Here is a 16,747-nt window from a genome sequence, read left to right on the forward strand (position 1 = left end):
GTATTTGGCATTCCAGTTGGTGTTCAGTGGGGTGTTGAGGTCAGGGACAAATGAGTTCAACCACATTTTTCAAGTTTGACAAACCATGTCTTCATCAAAATCAGAATCAGTACCAAGATTGGCCAATAAACCTGATTCTGATGTTGATTCTGATATTAGAGGTGTCCATATACTTTTGTCTATAAAGGATATATAACATTACAAATACCTGGGTGTTCATCTGCACAGCAAACTGGACTGGACAGACAATACTGACGGAATCTATAAGAAAGGACAGAGCAGACTCTTTCTGCTGAGGAGACTGAGGTCTTTTGGAGTGCAGGGAGAGCAACTGAATACCTTTTTTGACTCTGTGGTGGCCTCAGCCATATTCTATGGTGTGGTATCCTGGTGCAGAAGCAGCTCTACTGCATAAAGGAAGAGACTGGACAAGCTGATCAGGAAAACCAGTTCAGTCCTGAGGATTTCTTTGGACACTGTACAGGAGGTGGGAGAAAGGAGGATGACGGTTTCATCTTTGAGCATCTCCTTCAGTGACAGACGGTTACATCCTAAGTGTCTGAAGGAGCGATACAGACGGTCTTTTCTCCCTGTTGCTATTAGACTGAACAATTAAGCTGCTCAGGGAAACAGTCACCATAATTACACACTGGATTACTGTTTAACTGCAATAATAACAATGACAAAGTATTTTAAACAACACATGTGCAATAACAGAACATTTAAAAACGTGGAATATTACCTGTGTGCAATATGTCTGTTAGTGTAACTACTTACTCGTGGTCTCTTTTTTCTTCTTTGTATTTATACATTGTGTTGTATATATATATATATATATATATATATATATATATATATATATATATATATATATATATATATATATATATATATTTGCATTTCTTTTTCTTAGCTGCTGTAAAAAGAAATTTCCCCACTGTGGGATGAATAAAGGTATATCTTATCTCATCTTTTTCATTCATTTTCTACCGCTTTATCCGAACTTCTCGGGTCACGGGAAGCCTGTGCCTCTCTCAGGCATCAAGGCAGGATACACCCTGGGCAGAGTGCCAACCCATCGCAGGGCACACTCTCATTCACTGGACAATTTTTCCAGAGATGCCAATCAAAATACCATGCATGTCTTTGGAGGAAACCGGAGTACCCGGAGGAAACCCCCAAGGCACGGGGAGAACATGCAAACTCCACACACACAAGGCGGAGGCGGGAATCGAACCCCCAACCCTGGAGGTGTGAGGCAAACATTCTAACCACTAAGCCACCATGCCCCCTTATCTCATCTTATCTTATTCTTTCAATAAACCATTTGTATGTATCCACCTATCAAACAAACTAATGAACTGTAAGGACCGTTTTGAGTTACTGGAGGTACTGTACTGTAGCTCACAAGTACTTTCCCATAATGCTCTCTATTTCCACGTCAACACTTCCGACAACACGTTTCAGGAAGTTCCACGTCAGATTTGCCGTGTAGAGAAAACTTGTGTCAAGCAGCGTCGCAACATCAGTTATAAGAGAAAAGCGCAACAAGAGCAGACATGGTGAGTGCAACCGTGCTGGTATTCATTTAATCACAAATAAATATGTAGTTAATGGAGTTAGCAGCATAGCTAGCGGTGCTAAACCGGAGGCTGTAGGGCCACATAGACGGGATGCTAACATTTGTGCTAATGCTAACGCTAACAGTAGTGCTAATGCTAATATTCTGTGACTTGGGTTTTCTTCTCTCTCTCTCTCTCTCTCTCTCTCTCTCTCTCTCTTATTTTATTTTATTGTATTTTTTGCTTGGTGCTTTCGTCTGAATAATTATAAGGGATTTTAATTTTAGGGATATGTCATTTGGGAACTGTTTGCAGTCAGTTAATTCATGTATTAGCTTCTTAGCTTGTTTGCTAACTAGATTCTTAGCCTACTCTGCTTTTATTTAGTTAGTTGGTGAACGTTCATTGATAACTATATGAAGAAGAAAAAAAACAATAATAATAATAATAATAATAATAATAATAATAATAATAATAGCCGATTAGGTATAGATGATTATGGCATAGATGTATTTGTGTTTTGGTATCGTTTGGAGCGTTTAATGCTAAATGATAATGTGCAACAGAAAATGGCGTTGTTTCAGAATCAGGTTTATTGGCCAAGTGTGTTGATGTTGACACACACAAGGAATTTGGTTCCAGCTGTTTGTGACTCTCAAACGTACAGACATAAATAACACTATACTATACAAGACAATATAATACAGACTATACACAACAATACAGATGATGTGATACAATATAGACAGTATGAGTATTCTGCTTCATATATCTTGCAGGCTGATGCAGGGTTGTTAGCTAAAATCCTGCTTTTCAGATTTTCAGAGTAGCTACATATGGTATTCTGATCTCTTTTGTCAGTAGGTTCCTGGCCTGCTTATTATACAGAGCTTTGTCCTCCTCTCTGTAGGTGTCTTCCTTGGCGTGTCAAAGTTTTTTAAGTTTGGCTGTGAACCATGGCTTTTTGTTACTGTATTTTCAGATGGTACACACACATATCTTCACAAAAGCTGATGTAAGATGTCTCTGTGTCAGTCAGTTCATCCAGGATGTCAGTTCCAGCCTAAAAGATACTCCAATCAGTGCAGTCTTGTAGTTCTTGCTTTTCCTCACTGGTTGGTCTCTTCACTGTTTTGACTACAGACTTAGAAGTTGTTAGTTTCTGCCTGTATGTTGGATTAAGATGGACCAAGCAGTGATCTGAGTTCCCCAAGGCTGCCCTGGGTACAGAGCGATAAGCATCCTTAAGAATTGTGTAGCAATGATCCAGTGTATTTTTCTTCCTTGTGGGACAATTAATATGCTGTCTGTATTTGTGAAGTTCAAGTGTTAGTTTTGCTCTGTTAAAGTCTCCAAGAGTAATAAAAAGAGAATCCGGATTATTTTGCTCCAATCCAGATATTTGGCTTTCCAGGTTTTGCAGTGCATCATGAATCAAGTTCCTGATATCACTTATATTACAGAGGATATAAATAGAATTCTCTTGGTTTCTGTCTGTCGAATTACACAAGACAAAAAAAAATACGTTCCTTTTCCCATGTTACCTAGAAGCTAAATTCTTAACAGCTTTATCTCTTACTCGAAGGAAGCATAGTTGGGTTCTCGATTCTCTGATTGGTCATTTAACGTTAGCTCTGAAGGTAGAGCGGAGAATGAGGCGAATCACAGGATTATGTTATTAATGCACTTGATTTCAGGGGTGTTATTGTTTCCATAGTAACAGCTCTTGCATGATGGAAGTTTCATTTAATGTAATGCTGGTAAAATTGTGGCTTAATCTTGAGTGTATTTGTCCTAAAGTGTATTTGTGGCTCGAGTCCACACATTGTGTTTCACAGTTTACGTTTTTTTTATTTCCTGTAGCCTCTCAGGCTGGACATCAAGCGCAAGCTTACAGCTCGGTCAGACCGAGTCAAAAGCGTGGATCTCCATCCCACCGAGCCATGGATGCTGGCCAGTCTCTACAACGGCAGCGTGTGCGTCTGGAACCACGAAACACAAGTGAGCACAATGCTGTTGCATTCACGATTCACATCAAACATAGAGTATAGAGAACTTCTACAATTCTACACACTCTCTCATTGAATATTATTCTTTTGTACTATCGCAGACCTTGGTGAAGACATTTGAAGTGTGTGACGTTCCAGTAAGAGCTGCAAAGTTTGTTGCTCGGAAGAACTGGGTCATAACCGGAGCAGTAAGTAATGTTGCTTACAAATTGTTTCAAATATTTATTTGCGCAAGGCAAAAGTCTGATAAATCCATGCCATCTTTGTCTCCTAGGACGACATGCAGATCCGAGTTTTCAACTACAACACATTGGAGCGGGTGCACATGTTCGAGGCACATTCAGATTACATCCGCTGCTTCGCCGTGCATCCGACTCAGCCCTACATCCTTACTAGCAGTGGTATGTATGTGTATATGTCTATAGTTACAGTATTTATGTAAATACTACAGTGTAAATGTTTGACATGGTCAAACTCTGTGTGTGTGTTCAGATGATATGCTCATTAAGCTGTGGGACTGGGAGAAGAAATGGACGTGCAGTCAGGTGTTTGAGGGCCACACACACTATGTCATGCAGATTGTCATCAACCCTAAAGACAACAACCAGTTTGCGAGTGCATCACTGGACAGAACCATCAAGGTGATTTTGTACCCAAGAACTCCTGATTTTGACATTCTGAAGCCCAAAGCCTTGATATCCTGATATGTTTTCTTGATCCATTTAATTTAGTAGGACTTCTGTAAAAGTAGTGGAGAAATATTCAATTAAATGAAATCTGTCTTGTCTGGATGTGACCCTTAATGCTTGTGAGCCATTGGGGTATTGAGACATTCTTTTTCTCCCCCTGTGATATTTAAGGTGTGGCAACTGGGTTCCTCGTCACCCAACTTCACTCTGGAGGGACACGAGAAAGGCGTGAACTGCATTGATTATTACAGCGGCGGAGATAAGCCGTATCTCATTTCAGGTGCTGACGACAGGTTGGTGAAGATCTGGGACTATCAGGTGAGTGCCTTTCTCTCTCTCTCTCTCTCTCTCTCTCTCTCTCTCTCTCTCTCTCTCTCTCTCTCTCTCTCTCCTGTATCAAGCTCATGCCTCTCCCGGTTCTATCATCTTTATCTCCTTAGAATAAGACGTGTGTGCAAACACTAGAGGGTCACGCCCAGAACGTATCCTGCGTCAGCTTCCACCCCGAGCTGCCGATCATCGTTACAGGATCCGAGGATGGTACGGTTGCAAATAATAGTCATGTTTAAACTGTGGGATGTGTTAGCTCAGTGGTTAAGGTGTTTGACTACTGATAGGAAGGTCATTGGTTCGAATCCCAGGTTCACCAAGTTGCCACTGTAGGGCCCCTGAGCAAGGCCCTTAACCCTCAATTGGTCAGGTGTATAAACTGAAATGAAGAAAAATGTAAGTCACTCTGGATAAGAGTGTCTGCTAAATGCTGTAAATTTAAAACAATCACTTATAAGAATGAACAAGAAATACATTGTTATTTAGATCCCTTCTGTTTACCTGTGTTTAGGTACTGTACGTATCTGGCACTCCAGCACCTACCGCCTGGAGAACACGCTGAACTACGGCATGGAGAGGGTGTGGTGCGTGTGTGGCCTGCGCGGTTCCAACAACATCGCGCTTGGTTATGATGAGGGCAGCATTATTATTAAGGTAATACACAAGACATGAAGGTGTCATACTAGTATAATATCTTAAAGGCAGGGTCTCCGATTTTTGCGAAATGCTTCAGAAAACTGGGTCGGGTTTTTTTTTAAACAAAAATCAAAACAAACGAGCAGAAAGGGGCGGGTCTTGTCAATATGTGGCGGAGCAAGTGTTCAGTGCACATGTGTGACATTAGCAGAAAGCGGTTTTAACATTGACATGGAGAATAAAAACAAAGAAAGAAAGCAAAGAAAGGCTTACTGTAAGGCAAGACGTAGGAGAGAACTGAAGGAGCAGGAAGTTGGTCACATATTCACAGATTGGAGTTTCCCGAGTCAATAACTCCTGAGCTAAACGCTGTTACTACACAAATAACACCTCTTTTCTATCGTAGTAATGTAGAGAGGCAGCTACAACCGCGTTTTGTGTAGTAACAGCGTTTAGCTCAGGAGTTATTGACTCGGGAATCTCCAATCTGTGAATATGTGGCCGACTTTACTTAAGACGCCGAGGCGCTTTTTTCCTTCTCGATAGGTGAGTAACGTTGGTTTTGCTTTGTTACACAGAACTAATATATGCCTTTGTCCTTTACATGATTATGCTTGTGTGCCATTTTTGCTTGTTTGTTTATCTGCAATCGTATTGTTCTTCCCTTCAGCTATGATACACATTTCTTTCCATTAGTTGCCTGGGTTACGCGTGTGTGTGGGGCGGAGCTATCAATACAGGGGTGGGACCCATTTTGGTTAGGGGCGTGTTTTGTTTTGGTGATTTCAAATGTCGGCATTGGCTTTCAAAAACCAGAGACCCCACCTTTAATGTGTCCTTTGTACTGTTACTATCCTTATTTTTGGTTTATTTATTTTTTTTGCCCCCTTTAGCTTGGTCGTGAGGAGCCCGCCATGTCCATGGACACGAACGGTAAGATTATCTGGGCAAAGCATTCGGAGGTACAGCAGGCGAACCTGAAGGCCATGGGAGACACGGAGATTAAAGACGGAGAGAGGCTGCCACTAGCTGTCAAAGACATGGGCAGTTGTGAAATCTACCCGCAGACTATTCAGCACAACCCTAACGGAAGGTCAGTTTGTACATCATCACACACATTTTCTAAGCAATGTTATAATAATTTTTTTTTAATTAAACTGTAGGACCAATTAATGTCTGTCACCATAATGTTGCCAGATTTGTGGTGGTATGCGGAGACGGAGAATACATCATCTACACAGCCATGGCTCTGAGGAACAAGAGCTTCGGTTCGGCGCAGGAGTTTGTCTGGGCCCATGATTCTTCTGAGTAAGTTTTCTTTTTATCCTGCTCACATTAACACACAGACTCAGGAAGTATGATATGATGAGTGCATACAGATTATACCCGACCACTGTTTCACTTTTCCCATCTCATTTACCGACAAGAAGTGTGTTTACTCAACGCTTTGAGAGTCTGCGTCATTAATTCTACATAGCAATGAAATGCAACAAAATTATACCCCTTTGGATTACATTATTTATAGCATCAAAACAATTCGTCTTCATTTATCCAGACTTTTCTAAACGGAATTGTGTAAAAAGGTCAAGTGTAAGAAATCTTGCTCTTATACACAGGTATGCAATCCGAGAGAGCAGCAGCGTGGTGAAAATCTTCAAGAACTTTAAGGAGAAGAAGTCCTTCAAGCCTGACTTTGGAGCAGAGGGTAAGATTCAGGAAAGTTCTGGGTTAAGTAACATTTCAGTGAATATACATGTTAATTGAATTTATGTTTTTTTTCTTCCTGTCAGGTATCTATGGCGGCTTTCTGCTGGGTGTCAGGTCCGTAAACGGTTTGGCTTTCTACGACTGGGAAAATACGGAGCTGATACGGCGCATCGAAATCCAGCCCAAACATGTAGATCTTGCATCTTACCATTTTTAAGTATCAAATACTTCACTATACGCAGCTCAGCATTCCAGCTTCAGACATGATCAGAATTTTCTCATGTGCATGTTTAGATCTTCTGGTCAGACTCTGGAGAGCTGGTGTGCATCGCCACAGAGGAGTCGTTCTTCATCCTGCGCTACATGGCAGACAAAGTGGCTGCGTCACAAGAGTCCAATGAAGGGGTTACTGAAGATGGCATTGAGGATGCTTTTGAGGTTTCCTATTCATTTTTTTCTATATTATTAAAAACTTGTTGTTTCAAATGAATGATGCACCAAGCTTATTTTTGTTGCTCGTATGGCAGGGTACTATTATATCAAGAATGCTAATTGCTCTTTGTGTGTGTAGGTCCAAGGTGAGATACAGGAGATTGTAAAAACAGGTCTGTGGGTGGGAGACTGCTTCATCTACACCAGCTCTGTCAACCGGCTGAACTACTTTGTTGGAGGAGAGATCGTCACCATTGCTCACCTGGATAGGTGCGTTTCAACAGACGTTTCATTCTATCCTCTTAAACGTTGTAGGAGCAGAAAGTTTTCAGTACTCTCCTTTTCTCTTTGCACTTAATAAACGAAGCCTCTGATCTCCTCAGGACCATGTACCTGCTGGGCTACATCCCTAAAGATGACCGCCTGTACCTGGGTGACAAGGAGCTGAACATCGTCAGTTACTCGCTGCTGGTGTCAGTGTTGGAGTACCAGACGGCCGTCATGCGGCGCGACTTCTCTATGGCCGACAAAGTGCTCCCCACAATTCCAAAAGAGCAGAGGACCAGGGTGGCCCACTTCCTAGAGAAGCAGGTGTGAATTCACATATGTGCTGCCTGTAATAACTTGGTTCTCATCTAAAAACAAAAAAAGGGCTTGGTTTCACTCACGTTTCATTTTTGTAGGGTTTCAAACAGCAAGCACTGGCTGTGTCCACTGACCCAGAGCACAGGTTTGAGCTGGCTCTACAACTAGGGGAACTGAAGATTGGCTACCAGCTAGCAGTAGAAGCAGAGGTAAGACCTTCAGGGTAGACCAATAAAAAAAATATATGTTTATGGGCAGAGTTAGATGATGTATTTATTTCTCGTTTATAGTCTGAGCAAAAGTGGAAGCAGCTGGCAGAGCTGGCTATCAGTAAGTGCCAGTTTGGCTTGGCACAGGAGTGCCTTCATCACGCCCAGGACTATGGAGGCCTGCTGCTCTTGGCTACAGCCTCTGGCAATGGTGCTATGGTGAGCAAACTGGCTGAGGGTGCTGAACGTGACGGCAAGAACAACGTTGCCTTCATGACCTACTTCTTGCAGGGGAAGTGAGTGTGTGTTTTTTCGCACGAATAGCTACATTTGAAGGTCATGCATTGAAGCATTTTCATATAAAGTCCTAGATATTTAGTCATTGTAATTCTTTAGCACAATTATATTTGATTTATTATGTTTATGTTTATTTTAAATTATGAGATTATTTATTTTTACTCTATAGTTCTCTAAGAAAGTCATCTTCTAGACACTCTGCTCTACAGGCCACGCTAGATCATGTGGACTGAGCTTTACGAACATCTGAACTTTACAAACTTCTATGTACGTTAAATGTCTCTGCCCTAAGGTTGGACCAGTGTCTGGAACTTCTGATTAGGACCAACCGCTTGCCTGAGGCCGCCTTCCTTGCTCGCACCTACCTTCCCAGCCAAGTGTCCAGGTTCCTCCTCTTGCTCACTTCTTAACACCATACACAGCATTAATATACTATTGGTTTGGAACTTAATTATGAAAATGGGAGAGCTGGAGGATTTAATAGCATTGTACAATATGTTCTTGATATCCCAAAACTTTGGATGCCTTCTTTCTCTCTTTCCAACACATTGCTGCCAACTAGTGGCCAATCTAATCTTTACCATTTTAGAGTTATGCATCAGGCAGTGAAGATTCAACCATAGTGATCACATTTAGATACTTTGAAGGATTGCATGAATATGCGGGTTGTTGTTTTATGCTACCAGAGTGGTAAAGCTGTGGAGAGAGAGCCTGGCAAAGGTTAACCAGAAAGCCGCAGAGTCGCTGGCCGACCCCACCGAATACGAGAACCTGTTCCCTGGGCTGAAAGAGGCTTTCGTGGCTGAGCAGTACCTAAGAGAGACCTGCTTGGGAAATAGCAGACCGGCCACTGATTATCCACTGGTCACGGTTAGACAGCTTCACACACACTGCCTTCATAGTAGCCATCTTTACCTGTTAATGAATCAACTTCTGACCAATCATAATCGAGCATTAAACGCATTGTGGTCTAAAATAATAATAATATGTAATGGCTGAGAACCTATTATTTGATCTCACTTAAAAGCAAGATTTATACAGTTCTGTTACTCTCTGGTTCCTTGTCTGTTTAGGCCAATGAGGAGCGGAACGTGCTAGAAGAAGCGAGTAGTTATGATCCCAAAAGCATACTTCACACCAATACAAAGGTATGTTGACACAATTGCACAAATATTTCATTTACATTTTTTGCTGGTCTGCGCCCTATGGAAAATATGGCACTATTACAAATGTATGAGACACTTTGTTGTTACATAAAGGATATTTTTCTGAAGCTAAATCCTGATTCCGTTTATTGTGAATTGTATTTCTTGCACATTTTCCCACACTTAAGATGTTTTCTCAGCTCTTTCTGATTTATAGTGTTGCATTCCAGATGTAAGAGTTGGATATAAACTCGGTGTGCATTTGTGTGTTTTCACAGCAGGCTGCTGACCCTGAGGAAGCTACAGAAGAAGCTGAACCTGTACCCACAGTCACGGCTACTCCTGTAGCTGCACCGGTAGCTAGTGTGGCTCCTCCAAAACCAGAACCTGTTAAAAAAGAGATGGATGACATGACAATGTTCAGAGAAAAGGTGTGCAACTGTTACGCTATAATTGTTAATTAACGTGTGTGTTGAAGTTTAGCCATTAGAAGCATAATATTAAAGAAACATGTTCACTCATATCTGTTTGTGTTTTAAATCTATTTAATATACTAAAATTCATGCTTTGGCTTTGCATATAGACTCTGGAGGAACTAGAGGACGATTTGGACAACCTGGATCTGGACGACATTGACACTACAGACGTCAACCTGGATGATGACTTCTTAGATGACTGATCACACACAGAAATGTTGCATTTTATTTAAAAGACCAAGCATTTGTCCTGTTGTCCATCCTAACATTTCCTGGAAGATATAGAAGGGTGAAGTGGACTGAGAACAATATCTTTGGGGAACATGCTTTGTATGGAAAAATATGTCAAAATCATTGTCAAGTTAGAGTTTTGTACTACATGCAGGATCTTCTTGATTTGCTCCTACTTCTTTTTTTTTTTTTCATTTGTTTTGCCATTACATTAAACTGTACATTTTGAGTCATATCTTCCCATTTAAGTATTCAATAAATATATACGGTAATCTATATATTTTATATTTGTGTGTAGAAACAGACCCTAGGTACATCAAACAAGAAAAACCTGTAATAATAATAATGAAACCAAAGCATCGGTCTTGCTCGTGGTATTAAACGGTTTGTACGTAGCATTAATTTTTACCGTGTCTGTAACAATTACATTAACATGATTATTAATTTTGAGTATAAAATGTGAGGCAGATTGACATTTCAATTGGTGAGCCAGTAGTCGATTCATATTATCCCCATGTTCATAGTAAGTGCCACGTGTCTCCAATAACAAGCGCTCTACTTCCTTAGTGGAGATGAGATCAAATTCTGTCTTAAGATTAATATGTTTCTTAAACATTTCTGGGGAGGGATTGGATGCGCACTCTTGGTCAAGGATACCAATAGCAGAAGTAAGTTCTGTAAGCCTGGCCTTATGTTTTTTATTATAATGAGAAGAGTATGAAATAATCTGCCCCCTAAGGAAAGCCTCCAGTGACTCCAAAAGTAAAGAAGATGATGAAAGTTTGCTCTGATTAAAAATAGAAAATCATCTATAGAATTATACAGAAATTCACAAAATTTATCTGCCTACAATAGAGAATTAAATCTCCAAAGGGGGGACTATATATCTGTGTGGACAGCTGAATATCCAGAAATAGAGGTGCATGATCTGATATTAAAATACTTGAGTAATCAACGGCAGCAACCAACAGAGTTCAAGCTGTTTTCTATGAAGAAATCTATTCTTGAGTTTGATTGGTGAACCTGAGAGAAAAAGGAGATTTTTTTAAATACAGGATTACAAACTCTCCAATGGTCAACCAACACATTCTGGTTCATAAAGTCAAAAAAAAAGATTTTGACATAGCTGACATATTGGTAGTGAACTAAATCTATCTAGCAAGTACACAATTCAAATCATCTCCAAAAATCAACAAATGAGAATATAAATGAGGTATGTTACCAAGTAATCTGTTGGAGAATTCAACGTCATCAAAGTTAGGTGCATAGACATTTACGAGCAGCACTTTTGTTTGCATTAACATGTCTACAACCATAAGGTATCTGCCATATTTTCAGAAATAACATCAGTAGGTAGAAACTGAATATTTTTATTGATCAAAATAGCAACTCCTCTTGATTTAAAGTTAGAATGAAGAAGCCTGCAGCCTATAATGATCTTTAAATTTGAGATGAGTTTCTTGCAGAAAAAGGCTCACGCTTAGACATGCCGTCCTTGGGCAAAGTAAATAATAATAAAAAACAGTTCGCAGTCAAAATGAAAGTGACGTGACATACGGCTAAGTTTGTGACCCATACTCAGAATTCGTTCTCTGCATTTGACCCATCCAAAGTGCACACACACAGCAGTGAACACACACACACCATGAACACACACCCGGAGCAGTGGGCAGCCATTTATGCTGCGGCGCCCGGGGAGCAGTTGGGGGGTTCGGTGCCTTGCTCAAGGGCACCTCATTCGTGGCCGACCCGAGACGCGAAACCACAACCTTAGGGTTAGGAGCCGGACTCTCTAACCATTAGGCTACGACTTGCCAAATAACAGTCAAGTTAAAATAATAATTATAAAAAATAGTAAAACAAAAGAAAAAAACAGACATGCCACCTTTATTTTACCAAAATATTATCAAAATGTTAATAAAAATATTTCCCCTACCCACGTGACCACACATATTCAATTGTGATTGATGGACTATAAACTCATTAGCGGCTTCTAGTGGTCGATATTGGAGGTACGAAGGACTAGATGTGATGGGATAATTAAAGATTACTAGCTGCACTTCGTATCTTTGACCACCAGATGTCACTAAACATGCTGAAAAGTTTCAATCATTTTAAAGGAATGCTTTCCAGTTCATTTCACCTACTATACACACACGAGATTCTCTTTAATGTAGTTGATGCAGACTCATTCATAAATTAGTTGTGGCAAAAATGATGATTACCGATGTAATTTTCCATGAATCTGCTATATTAGCGATTAAAATCTTACTTATCTAGTTAAAGTTAGCTTGTTTACCATAGCTTGTTACATAGTGCACTGCAACTAACACGCCAAAGCCGTTTTGTTGTTTTATACATAGAGCAGTTACTGTTAATTGATTATTTAATAATTGATTTTGTTACTAAACATTACTTATTTTATATATTTTTTTCACAATAACAGTCATGTTGTGGGGCATGGTGGCTTAGTGGTTAGCACATTCGCCTCACACCTCCAGGGTCGGGGTTCGATTACTCCGCCTTGTGTGTGTGGAGTTTGCATGTTCTCCCCGTTTCCTCCGGGTACTCCGGTTTCCTCCCCCAGTCCAAAGACATGCATGGTAGGTTGATTGGCATCTCTGGAAAATTGTCTGTAGTGTGTGAGTGTGTGAGTGAATGAGAGCGTGTGTGTGCCCTGTGATGGGTTGGCACTCCGTCCAGGGTGTATCCTGCCTCGATGCCCGATGATGCCTGAGATAGGCAAAGGCTCCCCGTGACCCGAGAAGTTCGGATAAGCGGTAGAAAATGAGTGAGCGAGAGTGAGTCATGTTTATATTTTATTGTATGTTGATGGCTTAACTGTAAACAACACAAACAATGCAATAAATAGTTTTGAAGAAAAATCTGCTTTGTCATTGAACCTGAGAAAAACTTTAAAAATAACCATAATGATGCAGTCTCCATAATAATGATAAAAGCAAAGTTTTTCACTGTGGGGACATATCTTTGTAAGTACAATTAGACTGTATTATTTGTGTCAAAAATTGTTCATGAGAAATTTATTGCCCCCCCCCCTCCTACTGTTAAATGAAATTTACACCCATGCCTGTAATGCCAATTTTACTTGAAATAAAACCATATAGATGCATTTTTGTGTGGAAACCAAAAGACCATTCTTTTAGAGATTTGTGATACAAACCTAGATAACTAAAGAAAAACAGGCCTTTTTTAAAAATGAACTCAAACTTGTATATTATATTTTCTTTGCAAGTCAAGAAAGAATAAAAGAATAAGTAAATAAAATATAACATCTCCCAATAGGTTATTTGGCATGCACTATAGTACTATTAAATAAATGTAATAAATAAACACTTTTATCTGAAAGCAATTTCCCAATTGATTGGCCAATAAACTTGATTCTGATGCTGATTCTGATTTTAGAGGTGTCCATATACTTTTGTCTATAAAGGGTATATAACATTATTCTTAAAAAAAAAAAGACAACTGTGTTTAACTGTATTTTCAGTGATGTATTTCCACCTCTTTTAAAAGGCTGTGTTTTTTAATTATAAGAGAAAAGTGCAACAAGAGCAGACATGGTGAGTGGTCTAGCGGTGCTAAACCGGAGGCTGAAACGGGATGCTAACATTGCTTGCTAACTAGCTTCTTAGCCTACTCTGCTTTTATTTAGTTAGCTGGTGAACGTTCATTGATAACTATATGAAGAAAAAAAAAACAATAATAGTAATAATAATATCAGCTGATTAGGTATAGATTATTCTGGCATGGATTTATTTGTGTTTGTATGCAGTGCTTTGGTATAGTTTGGAGCGTTCAATGCTAAATGTTTAGGTGCAACAGAAAATGGCGTTGTTTCAGAATCAGGTTTATTGGCCAAGTGTGTTGATGTTGACACACGCAAGGAATTTGGTTCCAGCTGTTTGTGACTCTTAAACGTACAGACAAAAATAACATTATACTACACAAGACAATGCAGATGTGATACAATAGACATTATGAATATTAAATATCAATACAGAATATATGACCGATCAGTTATGTACATAAAGTGTGGGTAGTGCAAATAACAATATTGTGCAATATTATGCTTTTTGTACAATATGCAGCAGCAGTAGTGTGTTACATACATGGATAATGTGATGACTGACAGTTCTGTTAATGCAGTACTTATGTTATGAAGCAGAGAATATAATTGTGAGTTGTTAATCAGGGTGATTGGCGGGGGAAAGAATCTGTTCCTGAGTCTGGCAGTTTTAGTAAGCATATCTAGTATTAATAATTCTTTTAGTAATGAAGTAATACCTGGATGAAATGAACTTTAAATTATTCATGGTCACTTTTTAAAACCGCCACAAGATATCTCAAATGATAAAACAATGCTTTCTGAAGCAATGACTTTCAACATGTCTGCATCAGAGCTCCACGGTCCTCAGTTTTCTTGCATCCCATCTAGGATGTATTCAATGCCTCACATCTAGTTTTCCTTGGATAAGCTTTGAGATCCATCACAACCCTGACCAAGATTAAGTGTTTACTGAATAATGAACTTAACCTTAAACACTTAGCCATTTGGACCCGTTTCCCACAGAAAAAAAGGGAGCCACAAAACCTTTTTGACCTCTAAAATGAAGATAACACTGCATATATAGTTTTTTACTTTTATGGAAAGTAGAGAAAAAACTGTAGTGTGCTGCATTTAGGAAATCAATGAACGAGTAAACGAAATTTTATTTCCTCAAGCAAACAAAAATATTTTGAACAGTTTGAACTAACCTTAACAAAAAATATGCTGGGTTGAAGGTTACTTTCAAATAAAATGTCTAATTGCGTCCTCTTCGTATTCATGACATCAAAATTTTAACTTGCCGGCTGCAGCAAACCAAAAATGCGTCTGCTTTTGCTTGTGTCGGATTTCGCAAGTCGGCAGTTATGACGCATATTTTGAGCGACAAACAAATTAAACACAGTTTATTTTACAGTTACAAGAGCATCATTATCTTAGAATTTAGAATTACATTTTTGAAAAACTAACTAACTAAAATAAAATAAATTTAAATTAAATATTTATTTTCCAAATCTACAGGGAGCCACAGGAGAGGGATGAAAAAGCCACTTGCAGCTCCGGAGCCGCGGGTTGCTGACCGCTGCCCTAGACCTACCTATTTCTGAAACACTTAAACTAGCACTTTTAAATGTAAATGTAGATCAACAAAGGTTTTGGTTGGCACACACACATCTTCACAAAAACTGATGTAAGATGTCACAGTGCCAGATACTAAAATCAGTGCAATCAAAACAGTCTTGTAGTTCTTTCTTTTCCTCACTGGTTGATCTCTTCACTGTTTTGACTACAGGCTTAATAGATTTTCGTTTCTGCCTGTATGTTGGAATAAGACGAACCAAGCAGTGATCTGAGTTCCCCAAGGCTGCCCTGGGTACAGAGCGATATGCATCCTTAAGAAAAATACACTGGATCATTGCTACACAATTTTTTGGTAATGTAGAAGCAGATTCCACCGCTTTTCATTTTAGCTGAGCGGAGGTTTGCCAGGTGAATCGATGGGAGTTCAGTTCTAAATCCCCTTTGTTGCAGCTTCACTCGCCGGCATCTCCTCCATGTACCATAGAGCGTAGCTGCTTCTCCAACTAAAAGTTCCAAAAAACTTTCCGGGTTTGTAAAAACTGGTGAAAAATTGTTTGGAGTGAACTGCCGGTGTTAAGCAGCTCTTCTCTAAGTGTAAGTTATCACGGTAGGGTTCACAAACACACAGAAAATAAACAAAAAGATAGAAAATATTGGAGAAAGTTGTGCTGAGGCAGCCAGCCACAGCGGAATAGTCTAAACAAGACTACACAAGACAAAACAGACTACATAAGACAAAACAGACTATAAAAGACAATATAGACAGTACAAGTATCAAATAGGAATTATTAATTATTGTTGTTTACAATGTCTGTTTATTTGGTGTATTTTTTTATTTTTTTAAAAATTTAAAAAAAAAAATTTTTCTTGGACACAATATATGCGTGATATGCATAATAATTAAAATTTTAAAGTGTTGTTTCTAATCGCAAATTTTATTAAATGCTAGAAATATATCTCACCGTCTGTGCTGCAATATCAGTAATATACTTAAGTACAATGTTGATATTATTTTAAGGTCACCACCATATGTAAATCAGGATGTAGTAGCCCGAAAGTTGACTATTTTCCATTAAGTGCATTAATGTTTAAGGTAAGTAAATTTCCTTCCTCCATCCAGGCATCAAATGTCTTCTGGTCCCAGTTCATCTGAGCCTTGAGCATCTCTATCTTCTGTGTGACTTTGAAGAGGAAGTTCTGCGCAGTGTATAAAACATTTCAGATTTATTTCCTTATGTCACTTACACATTAATGTTTAATGTTTAACAGTTAAATATTATAACTCCACAATTA

At 39.2% G+C, this 16,747-nt stretch overlaps 1 protein-coding gene across 2 annotated transcripts; it reads left to right on the forward strand.

Annotated features, from left to right (window-relative positions):
• Positions 1-1,404: 1,404 nt before the first annotated feature.
• copb2 (COPI coat complex subunit beta 2) lies at positions 1,405-10,584 on the forward strand. 2 transcript variants are annotated; one of them, XM_027148655.2, is made up of 22 exons: positions 1,405-1,562; positions 3,426-3,563; positions 3,673-3,759; positions 3,846-3,972; positions 4,064-4,212; positions 4,432-4,578; positions 4,701-4,800; positions 5,102-5,244; positions 6,120-6,319; positions 6,424-6,534; positions 6,843-6,931; positions 7,017-7,123; positions 7,228-7,371; positions 7,505-7,635; positions 7,749-7,956; positions 8,049-8,159; positions 8,241-8,455; positions 8,749-8,841; positions 9,143-9,326; positions 9,530-9,604; positions 9,880-10,032; positions 10,185-10,584. In XM_027148655.2, the coding sequence occupies exons 1-22, from the start codon at positions 1,560-1,562 to the stop codon at positions 10,278-10,280; spliced, it is 2,811 nt and encodes a 936-aa protein (XP_027004456.1). In that variant the 5' UTR covers positions 1,405-1,559; the 3' UTR covers positions 10,281-10,584. The 2 variants fall into 2 exon arrangements, with proteins under 2 accessions (XP_027004456.1, XP_027004457.1); XM_027148656.2 differs by having other exon boundaries at positions 9,883-10,032.
• Positions 10,585-16,747: the final 6,163 nt, after the last annotated feature.

The sequence above is a fragment of the Tachysurus fulvidraco genome, chromosome 1, assembly GCF_022655615.1.
Source record: "Tachysurus fulvidraco isolate hzauxx_2018 chromosome 1, HZAU_PFXX_2.0, whole genome shotgun sequence".
In the NCBI taxonomy this organism is placed as follows: Eukaryota; Metazoa; Chordata; class Actinopteri; order Siluriformes; family Bagridae; genus Tachysurus; species Tachysurus fulvidraco.

Coding starts and splice junctions, on each gene's coding strand:
- copb2 (XM_027148655.2), top strand. Junction 3,760..3,845: donor ACTGGGTCATAACCGGAGCA/GTAAGTAATGTT, acceptor TTTGTCTCCTAG/GACGACATGCAGATCCGAGT. Junction 4,801..5,101: donor CGTTACAGGATCCGAGGATG/GTACGGTTGCAA, acceptor ACCTGTGTTTAG/GTACTGTACGTATCTGGCAC.